The sequence below is a fragment of the Chroicocephalus ridibundus genome, chromosome 3, assembly GCF_963924245.1.
Source record: "Chroicocephalus ridibundus chromosome 3, bChrRid1.1, whole genome shotgun sequence".
NCBI lineage: Eukaryota > Metazoa > Chordata > Aves > Charadriiformes > Laridae > Chroicocephalus > Chroicocephalus ridibundus.
Genome location: NC_086286.1, coordinates 97,389,337 through 97,408,917, shown reverse-complemented (window position 1 = coordinate 97,408,917; position 19,581 = coordinate 97,389,337). Strand labels below are relative to the sequence as shown.

The 19,581-nt window shown below is 35.2% G+C and overlaps 1 protein-coding gene across 7 annotated transcripts in view; it reads left to right on the top strand.

Annotated features, from left to right (window-relative positions):
* ADGRB3 (adhesion G protein-coupled receptor B3) overlaps positions 1-19,581 on the top strand; it is a 468,213-nt gene that overhangs the window by 181,535 nt on the left and 267,097 nt on the right. For 6 of the 7 annotated variants that reach the window (XM_063330254.1, XM_063330255.1, XM_063330249.1 and 3 more), the window contains 5 exons: positions 1,413-1,523; positions 6,645-6,806; positions 14,128-14,292; positions 17,802-17,966; positions 18,842-19,006. In XM_063330254.1, the coding sequence (XP_063186324.1) occupies positions 1,413-1,523; positions 6,645-6,806; positions 14,128-14,292; positions 17,802-17,966; positions 18,842-19,006 (768 nt within the window). The remainder of the gene's footprint in view (positions 1-1,412; positions 1,524-6,644; positions 6,807-14,127; positions 14,293-17,801; positions 17,967-18,841; positions 19,007-19,581) is intronic. The other variant, XM_063330256.1, reaches the window with a different exon arrangement.

Sequence of the window (19,581 nt, the reverse complement as noted above, 5' to 3'; positions counted from 1 at the left end):
TGCTGTTCTCAAATGAATAATTAAATTTATATTTTAAGTGGTGCTATTAATGAATATTTACAAAAAGAAACACTAATTTGGAGAAATGTATTAATAATTTACTGGAAGGGAAAAACACCTCTCTCTGCTGATTGACCCCTTAAAAATATATTTACCTTTTATTATTTCTTTACTGTAAATAGAAATTTAAATATGTTTAATGATTTATCAAAACAATGTGTTTGCAAAATAGCATTTACACCTTACATAACGTTTTGCATTTTTTGAGGCAGGAAGGTAAGTTTTGTTATCTTCATGACTTTACAAATTGGGGAGAATTTTGAATTTTGCGTTTGCAAGGTAACCTTCCGGCGGACAGGTATTTTTTATCTTTTTATTGCTAGTGCTTCAAGCATCTTCTGCCTCATCAGAAACTTCATGTGGCTCTAGTTGAAGTAGTTTTAATGTTAACCCACGGTTGCCAGCACACACTTCCTAAATTAAAGCCCCAATAGAAACTGAATATTTATTTAGTACCAAGCTGCGGACAGCTGTGTGTGCCTGGGAGGACCAGAGGGAACTGTGCTGAAGATGCAGCAGTCCCCCTCTAAGTTCAAAGGACCCTCCACAATTCATCACAGAAAGGAGAAATGGAGTCTGAGGTAGAAGGCTGGGAGGTTTGCGCAGGACCAGAGAGGGAAAATGACAGCAGTGATAGGATGAAAAATGAAGCACTCTCATCTCCCACGCTCCGGGCCTTTATGTCATTGATTTTTACCTAGATTTCCCTGCTAAAATCAATGGGGACTTCTTTTTAAATACTGAGGGCAAGATACAATCTATAGTCTTCATAACTTAGAGGTTTCAGAAAGGAAGCAGTTCACAAGCACTTGTTCTGCTGGATTCAGCCTAAAAATTAAGCAGTTTGTTGGCTAAATTATTATTATTTCTCATTGCCACCATTCCCAAAGATGACTTGTTATCTCTGTTGAAGGCTTCGTCAGCCTGAAAGACGAGTGCAGAAATAGAAGTCCTCTGGAGGAGCAACAGGCTCTGCAGTAGAACAGCAATGTCTAACACTGTCACAATCATTTTCTGGTGTGGTTTGCACTGGTTCAAAATATAGGAATAAAATGTCTGCATTTGAATAATTGTTTTTTGTCCAGTGTCATACAGCTGATTTATAGTATGTGTCACTACATTGAATGTTGGTTCATACAATAAAATCATGTTTGAAAATCTGCAGAAACAAATTTAAGGATTTATTAAAAGCTGAGTGTAGCAAAGTTAAGTTGATGTTAACTGCCATGATCACTTGCCTGACTCTTACCAGCAACTTCCAGGTATGTTTAGGAACATATTGCATGAGACAGTATGTGACTTTTGAGAAATGTCTACACACAAGCTTTCATAAACCTTTATTCTGTCTTTAGAATTTGGAATGATGGGAGATCATACAATTAAAAGTCAGCGACCTCGATCTGTTCATGAGAAAAGGGTCCCTCAGGAACAAGCTGATGCTGCTAAATTTATGGCACAAACTGGTAATACATCAGTTACATTTTTCTATTTACTGTTGTTAATTTTAGCAAAACCACTGCATGTTTCCATAATCTTTTGCTGCATATTTGTCAGTTTTCTAAGCTGATACTTTTTTTGAATCATTTATTTTTTTTTCACCAGTTAAAGTCCATAAATAAAGTAGCTGAGAATTAGGTAGATCATGCAAAAACATGCACTATGAATGTGGATACCAAATCATTTAGTGTAAACATGAATTTCTTTAGTAGTAAAAGCAGTCTCACACGTACAAGACACAGGACAGCTTACTGTGACACATTAACTTTTTTTGAAAGATGATGTTAAGAACATGCTTCAGAATTTCTTTATAAGTAGACTGAGGTCTAATCCCAGCTTTAGGCGTTTATCAAATTAATTAATTACAAGGGTGACTTTAATGTGCATACATTCAGCACTTACTATCTTTGGCCCAGCACAACGCTCTATTCTCTAGTTTCCAGATTCATAATTGCTAAATGAAATTGGCCATAAGTAGTTTTTAATTGGATGTGCAAATTATCTAACAGTTTTTCATCTAAACATGTTTTCTAATTTTGTTTGAGCAACTTCATCTTCTGTAGATAAAGATACCAAAATGATATAACAAACCTAGAGCTGAAGTAATTAAAAAAAAAAAAAAAAGCCTGTTTACCAACAGTTACCACAGGTGCCTTTGAGGTCAATGACAAAATTTCAGTGGTGAGTTGAATTAAGCTCTCATACACCAAAACGACTGTCCATTTTGACATCAGTAATGATCTGTGTATCTGTTGGTAAAATCTAACTCTTTAACAGTTCCTTACACACTGCATTCCAGTAAGTTACTGCGTGGAAATACTTGTGTCCCATAATTATTGTATGGATTTGAAACAACTTGCTTTGTATTCCATAGTTACTAACATAGAAAATATGCCTGCATCAGTCATACATAATGCTTCCAGTTTATATTCACTTTAGTAAAAGAGCTATAATTGCTTCTAGTTATGTTGCATGTTGAATTCTGTAGTAGTAGGGTGCTTTACTTAACAGATTTGCAGAAATCAAATATTTGAAGTAATCTAAATACATGTAGAGCCAATCAGTGTAGATCTGTTTGGTAAAGAATTTAGAAGGGGAAAACGTCTGTTTCCCTCCTATTAATCTATAGGACTACTTTTATGGCTAACTCCCAGTTGATGCTACTGTAAGGAAATGTAGTGGAAGAGGGGAGTCCAGAACCCTCTTGGTCTCCATGCAGATTTTGTTTAGGGAAGTAGAACTTATTACTTAACATACCTAGCTCAGACTTATAATGTTAGTTGCTTACTACATAGAATAACACTTTTGCTTTTATGCTGCTTCTTGAATTCATACAATTACTCCAAAAATAAGTAAGATGATCTGTTTTATTTCCTCATATAAATCCCGAAAACTTTCATATTATCAGGTGAAACTTGTATTTTATAATTTCTAGTCATGCATTGCAGTGCATCTATTATGGGTGTTAGAGAACTGCATTATAAATGCAGCACTTATGCCATCACCTTCTGATAGATTGTGTGTGTGGAGTGGGATATGAACGTTCAAAATTACACAAGCTTGGTTTTCAAGGTCCTGTTCTGAAAGCATGTGAGATGTATCAGCAGAGCATATAAATTTAAATGCCCAGCTTTGAGGAAATCTGTATTTTACATACTGTAGGTTAACACATTTTAAGTAATACTGCGCTCTTTTTGGACATACTTACTAATTTTCATCTCTTCTTCATTTTGATTTTACTTTGTAGTGATCATTGCATATTTTCTTCACCTCTAATGCATTCATTTTCTTGTGATATAATTAATGTGATATCTTCTTAAACTGATTCATAAGGTTTTTTCTAACATATCTATCTCATAAATTTACCCATATACTAAGAACTCTAATAGCCTTTAAAGTAAATGGATACTGAATTATGAGGTTTCTTATATTTTAACCATGTTTAATATTTTCTTTTGTGCAATAATAAAACAGATGCAAGAGTGCAACAAAATGTTTATATGGTTTAAAAAGGTGGAGAGACAGGAATAGAGAATTGTCCTGAAAAGTATTTATGAAAAGCACGTAATAGTTAGAATAGTGGACTTAATCCACTGAATTTTGATGGGAATGGAAGATTTTTAAAAAGTGGTATTAAAATATGCATTTCCTGTTTGTTTGTGATATGAGGCAGTAAAAATTTTTATTTAAAAAAATATTGTCTGAATAATTTATTGTCCTATATTTGTCATTTTATGTGTTTGGACTGATCCTTCCCTTAGGTGTTATGGGATTTAGAGAGTATAATACAGGTAAGTGTTACACAGATCAATGAGGCCTTCCATACAGTAAGTTATGTTTCCTCTTACATGTCGAGCAGCAAGGGAGAACAAGGGCTTGGTAGCTTGCCAATAGTAATTTGAGATTGTAGGTGTAATACGATAGATATAAAAATTGAAGAGTTGTCAAGTAACTGAAAACTAAAAGGAAAATAAAACGTAGCCCTTTTGAAATTTTCATTTCAGAAAAGAAAAAAAATGGAAAAGATGTAAAGAAAATGATGGACGATGCATTTGCAGATTACATAGGGACTCTAGGTTTATACTAGAAGATAAAGTCTTTATTTGCTTAAATCAAAAATGGTTAACTATGGTATGATATGTCTGCGAAGATGTTTTCCTCTTAAAATATTTTAAAATAAGTAATAATCCTACCGACAGCAGTAGAAAATACTCTGAAAAATTAAAAATTACCAAAAAATCATAATGCATTGTGCAAAAGGAAGTAAAGCAGCTAGTGAGATAAATTTGGTCTTTATTTTCTCTGATTTCACTCTTTTTGCATCATACATTATGTTAGTGCGGAGGATCTTGCTACAGCAAATGTTTAAGCCTTCTGTCCTATAGGTATGTTGAAATATATTGCTAGATTCTGCCTTTTGTGAATGGACAGTACATATATGCTCAGAACTTTTAATAACGAATATTCATTTCAAAATTCACTCAATACAATCACACTTCTTAATATCATGTTACTGCTATTTTTCATCATATTCCAAGGGTTAAGAGAAACTTTTTACCACTTTTAAAATTTCAGATATCTTAATTTTGTAATACTTAATTTCTGTATTTTATTGTCTATGCACTGTCACCATGTATGTGTTGGGTAATAGATAATTTATACTGAGTATATATGACTGTTTTACGTAATGAGGAACATCTTGAGAAACATAGCTTTGACTTTTTCTGCTGTTTGACCTTTCATCTAAACCATTTTAACAACGCCAAAGTCAAACTTCAAATGTAGGAAAAGACAAAAAATATTAGCCCAGTAATGCAGGTATTTTTAACATGTACATAGGGCTTATAATACATATTTTATAATTGTTACTGTCTACCTAGATATTAGCTATATTTACCATATTATATTGTCTAACCTGAACCAATCCATGTATTGAACTAATTAAAATGCTAAACTCATTTCAGAAAAAAAGATTAAAATAATAATCAGTGATTAAATTTCTAAATTTTTTCACCTAAAAATAAAGAAAATGACTGCAAAACTCACTTCAATGAGTTTTTGTATTTAAAAAATCTCATCATTTTGTTCTTGTCCATATAAGTTGTTAGAATTGTATATAATTTTATGAAAAGCAGAGAGCTTTGTGCTAATTATAAAGCATGCTGTCTTGTTACTGAATAAGAAGTACATTTAAAAAACAAAAAAAATAACATTAAATAGCCTTAGAATTGCTTCTTAGAAGACTAGCAGAGACAAGCATTTTGCAAAGGTTTCATGCTTGGCCTCTGGAAACAAAAAAAAAGAACTTGGACAGATGCTTGCTAGAAAAGCACAGTTCAAAGAAATAGTGTATCATTTACTACATTCTTGGAAGATAACACCAGAGCCTTCCTAGTTTGCAGACATTCCCTTGATTGCAACCAATATCAAAACTTTTGGAAGACTGGAGGTATATTGAGATAACTGAAATTTTAAGCAAGCACTTCAAGAGGCGAAGTTGTATCATGCCACTTACTTTAAAGCAGAAAATCCCATTTATTTCAAAAAGGACTTAGGTTTAAAAATCAAGGGTGTAATAGAGGCTTCATCATGCCATTTTATACTAACTTTTAATGGAAGAAGGTGAACATGAAGCCATAAGTGTTTACTCAAATTTTTCAGTGAGGTATGTTCACATTATTTTTGCATTTGTTTTCTGAACACGAATGCCTTTTTGAAAGGAATTCCAAAATTGTGTGTATGGCTGTTCATGGAAACTAAATTTAAGCATTTTTCCCTGAGCATCCATCCAAGAAGACCTGTTTCATTATTTGCTTTCAAAAAGATAGAAATAACATAATGCACTCTCTCTCAACAATTAAAAAAAAATGCACTATTCAAATGTATGGTATTAATAAATCACATAGAGGTATGTATTATATGCAGGAATGAGGTCTTGCTCATCCAAGAGTTTAGCACACCTGTAGGTCAAAAGCAAGGAGCAGATCTGTGCAGTAAATGATCAAACCAATGTTCCCATCCCACCATTCAGATTAAAATTTGGTAAGCAAAGTGCTTCTCTTTTCTAGGGAACCTCTCTCAAATGCTAGATGGCTCTCCTCCGCTGAAGAAAAGATAAGAAATTATAGGGCTGGTTTGGGGTTTTTTCCTAATCAGAATTCCCTTACTGTTAGAGTTCCTTAAACTATTCCCTAGCCTTCATTCTAGAGTCACAAGTATAAGTATCAAAGATAAATCCTTTGCTATGATATAAAAAGAGTTGTCTATGTTCTTTTAACATCCTGAGGGCAGTGTTGTTTCTAAAATGTTGAAGGGCAGTACTTCTCATAAAGTGGTAAATGATGCTAAGCGATCAAAGTGTTTCTCTCTGACAGATGTTATGTGACTGCAGCATTGTAGGTGTCTTTATTTTCTATTCATTGCATATTTTCACAGCTGCTTTACTCCATGAATTTTTAAATATTTATTTTGGTGTGGTACTTTTTTCTTTGATTTATAAGAGCAGACAATAACGAGCTTCAGCAAAAAAAAAAAGTCTCATTAATACTTATGTCTATATTCATGTTTGTTTGTTGTCTTGAATACAGGTGAATCTGGTGTTGAAGAGTGGGCCCAGTGGAGTACGTGTTCAGTTACTTGTGGTCAAGGGTCGCAGGTGCGAACCAGAACTTGTGTATCACCTTACGGGACACACTGCAGCGGCCCTTTAAGAGAATCAAGGGTTTGCAATAACACTGCCCTCTGTCCAGGTAGTGTTAGCAGCCAATAAATAAAATTGTGGATGTTTTTGAACTGTATAATGATAAGAATTTGAAACTATATCTTTTTTATTATTATTTTTAACATGAATTTCATAAGGGCATATCAATCGAAGCAGAGAAGTGTAATTCTATTCAGCTGTGAAATTTGGTCACGTAGATTGTTATTTTTACTTTCAGAACAGTCAAGATATGCAACAAAAGTCCCTTCTTCTGACAGTTTCAGATTTTTTAAAAATGTATTTTCTGATTTTCACTCAGAAACGTGAAGGCGTAGTGTGAGTACAAAATACAAACTAGGGGAGAAATCCAGATCATCAATACATTAAGAAGCAGAGACTGATTAACAGGGTGTGTTAAGTTAACGTATATTATTCGACACTGCAATTGTTTCGCCATTTAGCATACTGTCTTCTAGGCAATGGGCCAGACAATGTTCTCTGCACAGTAATGCCTTCATGGACTTTCCTTTACATAGTTCTGGCAAGAAAGGGCAACAGCTACCCATCAAAGGAAGAAAGATCAGACAAAAAGTAACTCTTTTATATCTGACACAAGGTAAAGGTCATCGGTATCTTGCATTACAGTTTTCCTACTCCTTTTGTCTCAGAGATCCAGACATAGTTGGAGTTCAGCAGTAGTTATACACTAAGTAGAAGAGACAGGCATGTTTGAGTTAGTTGCTGAAAGGGCACATCTCATTTCTTTAGACTCTACCTGTGGATCTGATTAATCTGGGATGGGAAGCAAAAGGGAAGGCATATGCCCTGCAACTACATTCATTTTCCTCTGCTGTGTCTGAAATGCAAAAAAATTATGTGCCACCCTTCAGATGCAGAAATTCCTGAGCAGTTTGTAACATCTGATCCCAAGAGGGTGATGAGCCATCTTCAGGTTCTGAGGAAGCTCACTCCATTTTTGAAGTAAACTAGACTGTCATACGCAGAGAAACCCCTGGACTTTATCTCAATGAGTAGTAGTAATATGTAGAATCAGAGTCTCATGTTGTTACCGTGTGCTGAAAAATATCCAACAGCAAGTGCATACATGATCCTATCAGAGCTTGTGTATCAGCATTATAAGCATTTAGGGAATCTCTGTAATGAAAAGCAACTTAAAAGATTGTATCTAGATAAGCCACCATTGTAATAAGAACTGCTGTCAGCACCTAATGCTTTACTACTGTGCTCTAGGTAAGCAATTCACATGGGATTTTCTAATATTTCATGGTAGAAACCCCCAGGCAGGGTTGAATTCAATCACTTGAAGTGTTTCGTACAAAAATGGCAGCTATTTCTAAAAAGTTTAGGCTAGCTTACATTCTGCCAGAGGTAGGATATATTGCAGAAGAACTCTCAACTTGAAAGTATAAAAGAAAGAAGTTAAAAAAAAATATAAAAGAAAAGAACAAACCTTCCAAACAATCAAAGATAAAGATTCCTTTGAAACTGCATGAAGTATGAACATGAAAACACACAGTCCGGCACTCACAATAAGATGCAGTTCTGCCTGCTTTCTTGTTCATTTCGTATTACTAAGAAAAGGCAAGGCGTTTAAATCACTTAATTTTACAGAATTTTACAGAATTTTATCTTCATTCTCTCCAGTAAGGAATGAGAACTTTTTATATCAACCCAAAAAAAAATCCATGTAACGCAAAAGCCAAGGTAATTAATTTACTGTCAAAGTAAATCGGAATAAAGCTAATTCTTAAAAATCACATTGTCTAGCAAACTTCTTAACAATGCTCACATAAAAGAGATTGCTCTGTATTTCTCAGGTCACACAGGAGCTATTTCCTTACACATGAACTCCCACTTCAGGGTATGCTTTTTCCAGATATCCAATATGAGCAATGGCTACCAATTCTTACTGGCTAACAGTGATACTGGCTAACAGCGATATTTTCCTTTTCAGGTCACCACAGCTGATTCTGATAATCTTTATGTATCTTGAGTTACCTTTCCTAAATAATTAGTCTTCTGGGCTTAATCTTGCATGTTGTTTCACATAATTACAAGAACCTTATTAATTTATGTTGGCCTCTGTCTGGCTACAGGGTCACTACTATGTAGCAGTGTGCAAGATTAGCAATTTAGAAATGTGTTTTTCCTAGTCACAGCTCCATTAATTTTTCAAACACCATTTTAATTATTAGCCTAAATATCCTCTGTCCTCATTATATTATGTATCCTGACTCAGAGGGTTGCATAGTTCAGGATTATCCCTGGTCCATGCGTAACAAAATGCATAGTTTGTACACAAGTTTGGCAAAACAATCCAAGCATATGCATACATAGCTGGGATCTGGCCTGTGTACCCAGGCCTGTACCACTTATTCCATACGGCTTTGGGATTCTGTTAACACAGCAAGATTTTACATCTTAGAGCATAAACAAGATGCAATAAACATGCAGAGGTCACAGTACTCTGTCCTTGTAACCCCCAAATACAAAATCTACTGGGGCATATTCATTATGTATTTGCATCATTAGGAAACAGGGAGGTGTTTTGAGGGCTGAAATAATGTTGCCTAATCAAAAAGTTGTCCCTTCGAAATAAAAAAAGTATGCAGACTGGCCTACTGGACAATACTTAAAGCATCCATCCACAAGCTTCAAGAGAACCTGCTAAACTTGAAAATACTAATGCAAGGTTTCCAAATTATTTTCATCTACTGCCTTCATATTCTCCCTATAGCGTCCAAGATCCTCATTGGGATGTTAGGGAATACATGTCTCCGCGATCTCACTGTCCTGGAAAATTTTGAGAATGGTATTCACCAGCTTCATCATTATGCAACAGTGAGATGACAGAGTCTTTTACATAAGTACATGAAAGCTATTTGGTCCATAATTGTCACTTGTTTTCATTTATTTATTTGTTTTTACACTGCTGAATATATATATGTATGCATGTATATATATATAAATATTGAAATTACACCTTAAATTTCAAAATAATACTCCTGATAATTAAAGTAAAGGTTTATTTATATTTATTCAGGACCAATAATATTTCAGGGACAGGAGTTCAGTCAGTGTCTTGAAATCAAGAGCCTCCTGGAAAAGTGCAGGATAGTAGGCAACAAAACCAGTGGTTCAGGTAGCCTCTGTCGTTACTGGTTCTTTTTTGAGCAAGGACACCTCAGGATCCAGTACTGCCGTGCCACTGATTCATTTCAGCTTAGTGGATAATTTCTAACACAGATAAAACTTCAAGGAGAAAGTGCATGGAATTTCCAAGCCTGTAGATCATCTCAATTAGTTTCAAGTTGTTCTTCCCCATTGCCTTCAACAGCTTTTACCACAACATTTAGCTGAAGCTCAGCATTTTCAAGCTTAAGTGTAAAGCAAAACATTTCAAATCATTTCAAACATTTGTATGATCAAAAGCTATATTTTGGCTGGTGTGATATGCTAAGACTGCTTTACTCATCTCCCTTTTTTTCTCAGGGCTCATGCCAGTGAAGTTTAGCTATATTGCTGAAACGTTGCACATTTTGATATATTCTGTGCCTGCACAGTACACTAGCAAAATCATTACAGAGAAATTAGCACTATCGTTTTTCATTCCTGTAGCTTTGTTGTTAGTAAGCTATGCTCTGGAAGTTCAGGCCTTTTCTTCAGAGGAAGAAGCAAGAGTAAGGAAAACTTAAGTTTATAATTAGAAAGAGACAGGGCAGAAGTAGAGTAGATATATGACTTCAATGTGAAGGTTAGAGGGCAGGTGTCAGAAAGTTTGCTGAGTTTATGTATTGAGAATTTAAGAAAGATTTTTGAATGGACAATTTAAGCTATACTTAAGGAAACTATAGCATGTAAGTGAGTTTAAATCTCTGTGTACAAACCCTATAATTTCATTTTAAAAATTCCTTTAATGTAACATCTGCTTAGATGCAGTTATTCATCCATATTAAACTATGATACCACTTACAATGAAACGTCAAAGGCCATAATAGCTTTCCGATATCTGTTCAATTTAAGGCAGAACAAATCAAAAGCATTTAAACCCTCATAAAAATCTCCCCAAATATGCTTGTAGGATGAAGGCCAGTATGGCCTCACGCCTCCTCCCACTTCACAACAGTTGCATATTGTGAACACTGTGGGTGTTCACTTCAACATGATTAGGTTCACGGAGTGGTAGAGAGAAGGAAAAGATGGTCTGCAGTAATCCAAACTCATTGTGCTAGCAATGTTTTTGACAGATAAGTTGGCAATAATCTGAATATTTTTGTCCCAAATAATGAATCTTGCATCTGAAACTGTGTTATAGAAAACACTAACTCCTCTGTGGACCAGCTCTCCATCTGGTGTAATTTGGCATAGCTCATCTGGCTATAATTCATCAGATGTTATAGGGTATTTTGAATTTAGAAAATGGTATTAAAGAAAATGTAAATGAAATATAAGAAAAAAAAATATTCAAAGGTAAGAAATTTTAGATTAAGATGTTCTTAAGATGTAATACTGGACAATTCTGTGATGCACTGAACAGATTAATTCTCCTTAATATTTGTTTGCTGACATTGGTTGTTTGGCTTTTGTTGTTTGGCCTTTCCTTGACTTTATTAGCTATCTACTAGTTTCAGATATACAAGTCTATACATAGAAGAAGGTAGTACTGCGAAATTTTTACTTAATGAGCTAGAATTTGTCACGGAAGATGATTTTGAACACAGCTTGCTTTAAACCACAAACGCATAGAGGCTGCTGTAAGTTTGAGTCCGCCTGAAGTGAAACATTTTGGTTTAGCTTCTGTTCAGATCCAAAACCAGAGAATTATTATTCTATGTTGCTACTAACATGCAGTCGCTTTTACCAGAAGAGATATACAACCTTTTGGCTTAAGACAGCATCTTTAAAGAGCCCCTCAGCACATGTTTTTGTCATTTTTAAATGAAGACAACTAATTTATAACATTTTGACAGAAACCAAAACTCCAAATTAAACAATAGACTTAAACTCATCTGTACCCTGAAAAACCTCAGCCTGTGTCTACAGTGTCAAGACCATTCTAAATTATTATTTTTTACAGAATAATCTTTTTCTAATTTGGATTATTTTTTATTTGCTATGTTTTGTACTTTTTGAGGTTCTTGTTGCATCTGGGCATCTTAATCAACCATTGTGGTATCAGAAGATGAAATTATATCATTGTTATTAATGACTGCTGTTTGGAATCTGATCTGACAAATTCGTTTCTCATATGATGAAAAATTTGGAGTCTTAGAGATACATCTGGATTCAGAATCTAATATTTTGCCAATGAGAAAAAAATCTTCAGATCATATGGATGGACCAGAGTAGCTGTCTAAGTATAGTACCTGTTGAGAAAAGATGAAATTTAAGGGATTATATGCAGATATAGTCATCAAATTACTAGTTTTAGAAGAGTTAGGTTTTCTGGTTTTGACCAAAATGTCACAGTTAATCAAAGTTTCTAAAATAACTAGACTAAAATCTGTCACTTAAACATTAATTTGGAACATTCCTGAGGGTTGGGTTTTTTGTCAATATAATGCAAATTGATGTGATATTTAGAATAAGTTAATTTTAATAAAGCTAGCTATGTAGGATGTGGAATAATTATTGTGCTTTTTGACCACTTGTAAGTGACCAACTAAATTCCTTTCATCAATTGAGCTGTTATCTCTTGGGTTAAAATCTTCCCCAAATAACGCTTGACGTTTTCTGTCAGGTATGATTTCTCAGAAGTTAGCTAACAACACAGCTAACTTTACCTCAACATAGCATCTGAAATGACAATTTTCCTTACTTTTAATGAAATGCACTAGAACTTACCTACATGCAGAATTCCCCTTGATCTTACTGATGATGTTGTGCTCATATGCCAGGAAGCTGAACCTCCTTCCGCACCCTTGGCAACTGAATTTTACCTCAGGAAATCTTGTTCTGATCCCTACAAAAAAAACGGGTTTATTTGTAGAAACTGGGCAGGTGACACATGCCTTCAAGGCAAAGGAAACCTATACATGAGAAGTTCTTTCATGAAAAAAAGTGAGGACAAACCAGAAAATCTATTTCTTCTGTAAAGTTATGAACCATTACCAAATTATACACTGAGATGTTGTACACTATTTCACCCTCCAGACGCCCTTCAAAGAGTCAAGTTGCAAAAACAGAGTTATATGATACCTGATGTGATGCTAAGTCTGCGTATTAAGTCTCTGGATTTTTTCTTAGATGCCTAGAATTACTACAGGTCTCATTACTACATTTGTCTTCTCACACAGCCTAATTTAAACCTGTGCAACTTCTTTTATTTACGCAGAAGAAAAATAACTAAAACTTGTTTGCAGTATTTTTCAATTTATAAAGAGCTGTTTTGACAATGCATGTATGGAATCATCTTACCAGTACGTACTTAACTATATTAGAGAACTTTCTGAAAATTTAATTCAAATTGTTTCTGAAAAAGGAATGCATACGGTATATAAACTCATATGGTTATTGTATATTAGTTTTTCCTACAGTGGAAAAAAAATTAAGGCAGTGAAAGATGCATCTTCCATGATTCTTTATATTAATTTTATGAAATACTTTTATATAAAAATATTGGTGTTTGTAATTTATTGTGTGCTCTGAAGGTGTTTGAATTTTGTTGAGTGAACATTTTTTAAGGCAGAGTGATGCATGTATTACTGTGTATGTTAAATCAATGACTATGTAAGGAAATAGTGAAAATCTCTTTTGTTTATGTGGTCTTCGAATTTTTGAGGGAGGTAATCAAGCACACGTGCTGCCCTGTTTCCACTGGCATTTAAGCAAGGGAAACAATTGTAAGATAACAGCCCCACTTTATGATGGTGACACAGTAAGAAATTATTGTGTTTATTCCTGCATTTTCAAAAGGAACCTTAATTTTGATTGCTTCAAGTTTTTAGAGTTGCCTTGAGACATAATGTATATGCCTGATTTTCACAAAGACTAGTCTCCTGAAAATCAGGGCTATTAAAGATATCTCAAGTCAGGCAACAAAATTATCATAACTAATTTTTGAAAAGCGAAGACATCTTTTTTAAAAGGATGAAAGAAAAGGTTGTTGTGAGATTAGTTTAAAGGTTAGAGAAAACCGTTTGAATTTAAATATATTGTAGAGAAAATTAAAATTGAAAATAACTAAATTTTATAAAGGATTTATTTGCCAATGCTAAAAATTACCTATGTACTGATTTTCTTGAAGCTGGCAAAATAATTCCCATTTCAAATATTGATATTGTTTATTTTGAAATCCTTCTGTTACTTGTGTGTCTGTTTCTGGTTAAAATCTGTTTGGTTTGTTGCAGTACATGGCGTTTGGGAGGAATGGTCACCTTGGAGTTTGTGTTCATTCACATGTGGTCGAGGCCAAAGAACTAGGACAAGGTCATGTATACCTCCCCAGTATGGGGGAAGATCATGTGATGGACCTGAAACACAACATAAACCTTGCAATATTGCACTCTGCCCTGGTGAGCTCATATAGCAACTCTCTGCTTTGTTACGGTGTCTTCGATGTGGGTTGTTTGTGATTTCTTTTATTGCCCTTTGCACAGAAAAAAAAAAAAGTTATACAAAGTGAGTAGGCCAGGTAATCTTGATAATTCTGACTGTAGTGATTACCAGATATAATCAGGATGGTAATTTGGTTCAAGATACTGCACAAGCAGACAATTCTTAACTTCTTCAAGATACCCTCTCTGTAGGGAACAGCATGTTGTGTAGGAAATCTTGATTCAGGATGGGTCTTGGAGAACCAGAAGGCAAGCACCTTTATAAGTGTGGCATAAAGGGAGACATTCAGAGGTCACACAGTTTGTGTCCTCCGTATCTGTTTGAATTATGTTTGCTTGGAAGGTCATTGTAATTATTTATTCATCACACAACAAACATATTTGGGAAACCATAAAATTTTAATTGTTATTAATTTATTCAAAATGCATATTATTTACATGTGTGCAGAAAGAAAGGCTGACGCAAGCTAGGGTATTGTTTGAATCCCAGTTAAGCCCTTATGGTAAGAATTTTAAGTGCCTCATTTCTGGAAGTTAGTTGCTAAACCACTTTCAAAAAACTACCCCTAACCAAGTAAATGATGTGTGGGCTTCATGTTAAACCTTCCATTCACTGAAACTGAAACTAAGTCAAAAAAATCATCTATTCTTTTAAAATTTTTGTCCATAGATAATGATTAATTTTGACAAAAATCTTAAATATGTGGGCATATATATGTAAGTATACACATGTGTATGTATATGTATATAATACCTAAGTATTGCAATGAGTTCAATAACCATAAAGATTATATATATTATTATTGAACTCATTGTAATACTTATGTATTAAAAAGGTCTCAGGTAGCTGTAATGTGAGAAATTTCTTTCATGAATTCTGTCTGACAGTGTGAAGGTTGCTCTTGAAGTGGGCTGGTTTAATATCCACAGTGCACAACACTGCTGCAAATAGATTCTCCGTGAACAGATCTCCTCCTGTAAAGGGGCTGATGGACATTTCATTAGTAAATCGTTGGTTGATGATGGGAAAACAGAGACGAAGGAAAAAAGTGGAATTTAGTGCTTCACAGACTTAAAAGTAAATCTCTTAGGTTTTTATAAAACTTGAGCTTTTCTTCTGGTCAGCAAAGCATACTCCAACTTCAGGACAAAATTTGTGGAAAAGTTTTAGTGTTGAATGCAGCTGCAACAATTTTGAATTAATCCAATTTTTGGCCAAGTTGGCAGCTGTGCAATTTTACATGTGCCTACACAAAAGTAATTAACATGATATATGAGCATGAAGTAGAGTTGACAACAAGACAAATGCCAAATAAAAATAGCAGTGAAGAAATTAATGCATTCAGTTCACTTCAGTATTGCAAAGGAACACAAAAGATATTACACCTAATCTGTCAAAATAAGCAGTTATTTGAGAATTCTGGATTTTGAACCATCATTTGTACCTAAATGACTTTCACCAGAGGAAGTTATGTACTGGTTACATTTAAAATTAAGAGTTTAAATCTTTGCTGAATGTTAAGATTTGCTGCAATTTGAATGTTCAATTTTATAAGGGAATCTTCACGTTGAATTCTTTAGTCTTTTAACGGTATTTCTGAAATAGAAAACTCATACGCTATTTGCTCTGAAAGATAAAGAAGGGAGATGTATGAAATATATATGAGAAGCCATGGAATGAGTTTTCTCCAAAGACGCTATAATAATTGATTCGATCTTTCCTACCCTAAATAATGCTATATAGCAATGAATAAAACTGAAGAGGGTGCATTGAAATGTAATTTCCATAATGTTTTCCTCTTCACATAAAGCTTTTATGATTAATGAATGCAACTAGCTTCCATGTTTGGAAAGATTTCTATTTTCTGCTGAATAAATTATCAGGGCGCAGCTTCATAGCTCAAGAGGAATATGTATTGAGAAGTGGTTCACAATCAGGCATTACATAGAATATTTGATAGAGAACTTTAGGAAGAAGCCTCAAAAACTCTCTTCCTTTAATTCACTGGTTGCTGACATGCTGGGCATTAGAGATACAGGTAGTATCTTTGAACTGTTAGACATGTTCTGTGGTTACTGTTAGACAACAGTAAAATAGTTCACCTCCATATTTCACTGAACAGTGGTGCACCCATACAGACACAGTATGTTAAATCACTAAAAGGTTCTGCTTCCTGTTGTAATTATTAACACCATCAACTTAGGAAGCTGCTATTCCAACCCTCTTTTAGAAGAATCCTGAAATCAGGGATTGGCAAGTGCGCCAAGTGAAGCCACTCATTTTCAGTGTTGGTGCTTTTATGGCAATAGTAGTTATAAAACCGGGTTTTCAAGGACGAGTAGTAATCAAAACTGTATTACAACCTACATTTTGAGTTTATATTGGGTAACTGCAGGTGCAATGAGGAACTGATGATTGCTACAGTCTATGAACACAGGATTCTGAATTAGTACAATCAGTAATAGAACATTTCATAATGCTATTCATTTTCAAAAATACTGTCTAGTCCTGCTATCTATTGTAGAACATATAATTTCTCATTTGTATGAGAACTTAATTGGTTTATATTTTTAATTTATTTTTTTTTTATATTTTCATTTGCCTCAAGAAGCTTTCTGAGATATAAAATTAAAAATAACAGTTCTAAACCTTTACTCAATGGAATTTTAATCTAAACTCAAATGTATGGGCTAATACAAAATACTAAATAGAGAACTGGTCACCATATCTATATTGTTTAGAAATTCAACCTGACAAATTCAGAAAGAAGATTATGCAATATGCAAATACAGAAGCAGACTGAGGAGGATGGCAGGCTGCTTCTGTCCTCCTACATTTTATCTCAAAGGAATGTTGAAGAACTGGGATCATTTACCTTTACAAGGAGGATGAATGATAAAAGTACATTCACCAGTATAAGTACAGAGAACAGAGACTGTATGTGAGGCAAAATGGTAACTCCTGTTTTCCTTTTCCTATTCAACTAAAGAGACCTAATTTCACAGTCAGGACAAATAATCTTATAAACTGAGCCATCTGAGTGGTCACCACAGCTGTAATAAAACACTTTGGATGGCTCAGCGTTTACATGGTACAAGATTGGCCCTCATTTTTGCCTCAAAAGACAAGACCAGTCTTTTTAATAGGGCCTTGCTTTTAATAAGGCCTTTCAAACCGTATGGTATGCGAGCAAAACCATATTTTATTTTCTGTTTTATCAGTGTGTAATCAGAGGAGATGAAACGCTCTTTTTACTTGAAGAAGAAGGAAAACAGTTTTAAATTATTTTAAAGTAGCTCATAGTGGTGGTTTCTGTGTTTGATTGCTATAAGAAGTAAAGCCTCTCTGGACTAGGCCCAGTCCAAGGGGCTGCATTGAGGCCCAAGTTGAAACCTCCTTTACCTAGAAGGACATGGCTTAGGTGTTAACTCTGCTGTGTCCATCTCTTTTGTGCCTGCCGCGGCAGTGGACGGACAGTGGCAGGAGTGGAGCTCGTGGAGCCAGTGCTCGGTGACCTGCTCCAACGGCACCCAGCAGCGGAGCCGGCAGTGCACGGCGGCGGCCCACGGCGGCTCCGAGTGCAGAGGGCCCTGGGCCGAGAGCCGGGAGTGCTATAACCCCGACTGCACCGGTGAGTACCGACGGGCGCGGGGAGCTGCAGCTCCACCTCTCCTGCTCAGGAGAGATGAGGGAGACCACCCTGCCCGTAGCTCGGAGCTGGGACCTGAGGGAACGCCGGCAGGCTCCCGGGGGCCAAGGGGCAGAGCAGCCACCTCCAAGAGGGAGGCCTGGGGCCTTGCTCTTTTTTGTGTGATGGGACACCTGGAGATAAAAAGCTAAAGAATGCATCTGGAAAGACTGCATATCAGCTGCATATCAGCTTTTCGGTTTTATCACTGCTTAAAGGACATTCAACAGTTTTGGAAAGATACGTTTGAGGCCTAAAAAACTTGATGAAGTGTCTCACAAACCTAGAAAGTGTGTGAACTGATTCCCTTTTACACTGAGACTACTTCATGATCCTCTGGCAGTATAAAAGCAGCCTTCCAGGTTGGGTAAATTACATTTATACTGACTTTTAAGCCTCATTTGCACTGTCAGAGCATGTAAAAATCAAGCTCCTAAAATATCACATGCAAAAATGTTTTTATTTAGTTTTTTAAAGGGTAGTTATGCACGTTGTAAATGGGTATCATTACCATACAACAGCACTATACAACTATATAAAAAAAAATACAAAAGGGACAATGTCTGTTTTACAGTCTAAGTTAATGTGCACCAATTCTTTTTATTTTATCTCAAGATGCAAGTCATTTAGACAACAATCCCACATTTAGGAGCCAAGTAAAGACTTCCCCATCTTCCATGCGGCCACATCTACCACTTCTGTCACTGTTAATTATACCTGGGGAGCTTTTTCTTCTCTTACCCAAGTAAAGAATAACCTATATATTCTTCTTTATGACTCTCATTATGTCATCACTGTAACTATATTTTTCCAAACAGCAAATGGCCAGTGGAACCAGTGGGGCCATTGGAGTGGCTGTTCCAAATCCTGCGATGGTGGCTGGGAGAGAAGGATAAGGGTCTGTCAAGGTGCTGCCGTGACTGGACAACAGTGTGAAGGAACTGGAGAGGAAGTTAGACGGTGCAGTGAGCAGAGGTGTCCCGGTGAGATGCAAATATAATCACTGCTATTATCTACTCTACAGTATGGCTTACTTTAATGGTCATCTTTAGGAGAGACAAAATCGATGTCCATAGAGCAATAGCCATAAATAGCCATATCTGACCTTGCTTTAGACAAGTCACTGCTGTTTTTCTCAGTAGACTTGTGTTTATGTAGCTAGGTGTAAACTAGCCTTGTTGGATATAGGAGCAATGCATCATGTTTTAAATAAATCAAAATACAACAGTATAGAATGTTATCAGAAAATTAATCGCCTAGGTATGCCTATATTATTTGGAGCTGTGATTATTTGCTACAGAAACTCTCTCTGAATGCACTGTGTCTCACAATATCAGGGCTGGTTTTGTAAATCACGGAATTCCTTTTATCCAGTGTACAAGAGACATTTTTGTAATACATTTGGGGTAAATTTCAGTGCAGTAAAAATAAAAGGAAAAAGTGAACCTTACTGTACTGTATAGAATGAATGAATAAATGAGCAACATTTTATAAAAAGGGAAGTAATTTAAAATCAAAAAGGCATGTCTTTCCTGTTTTAATAGAGTGATTAAATATA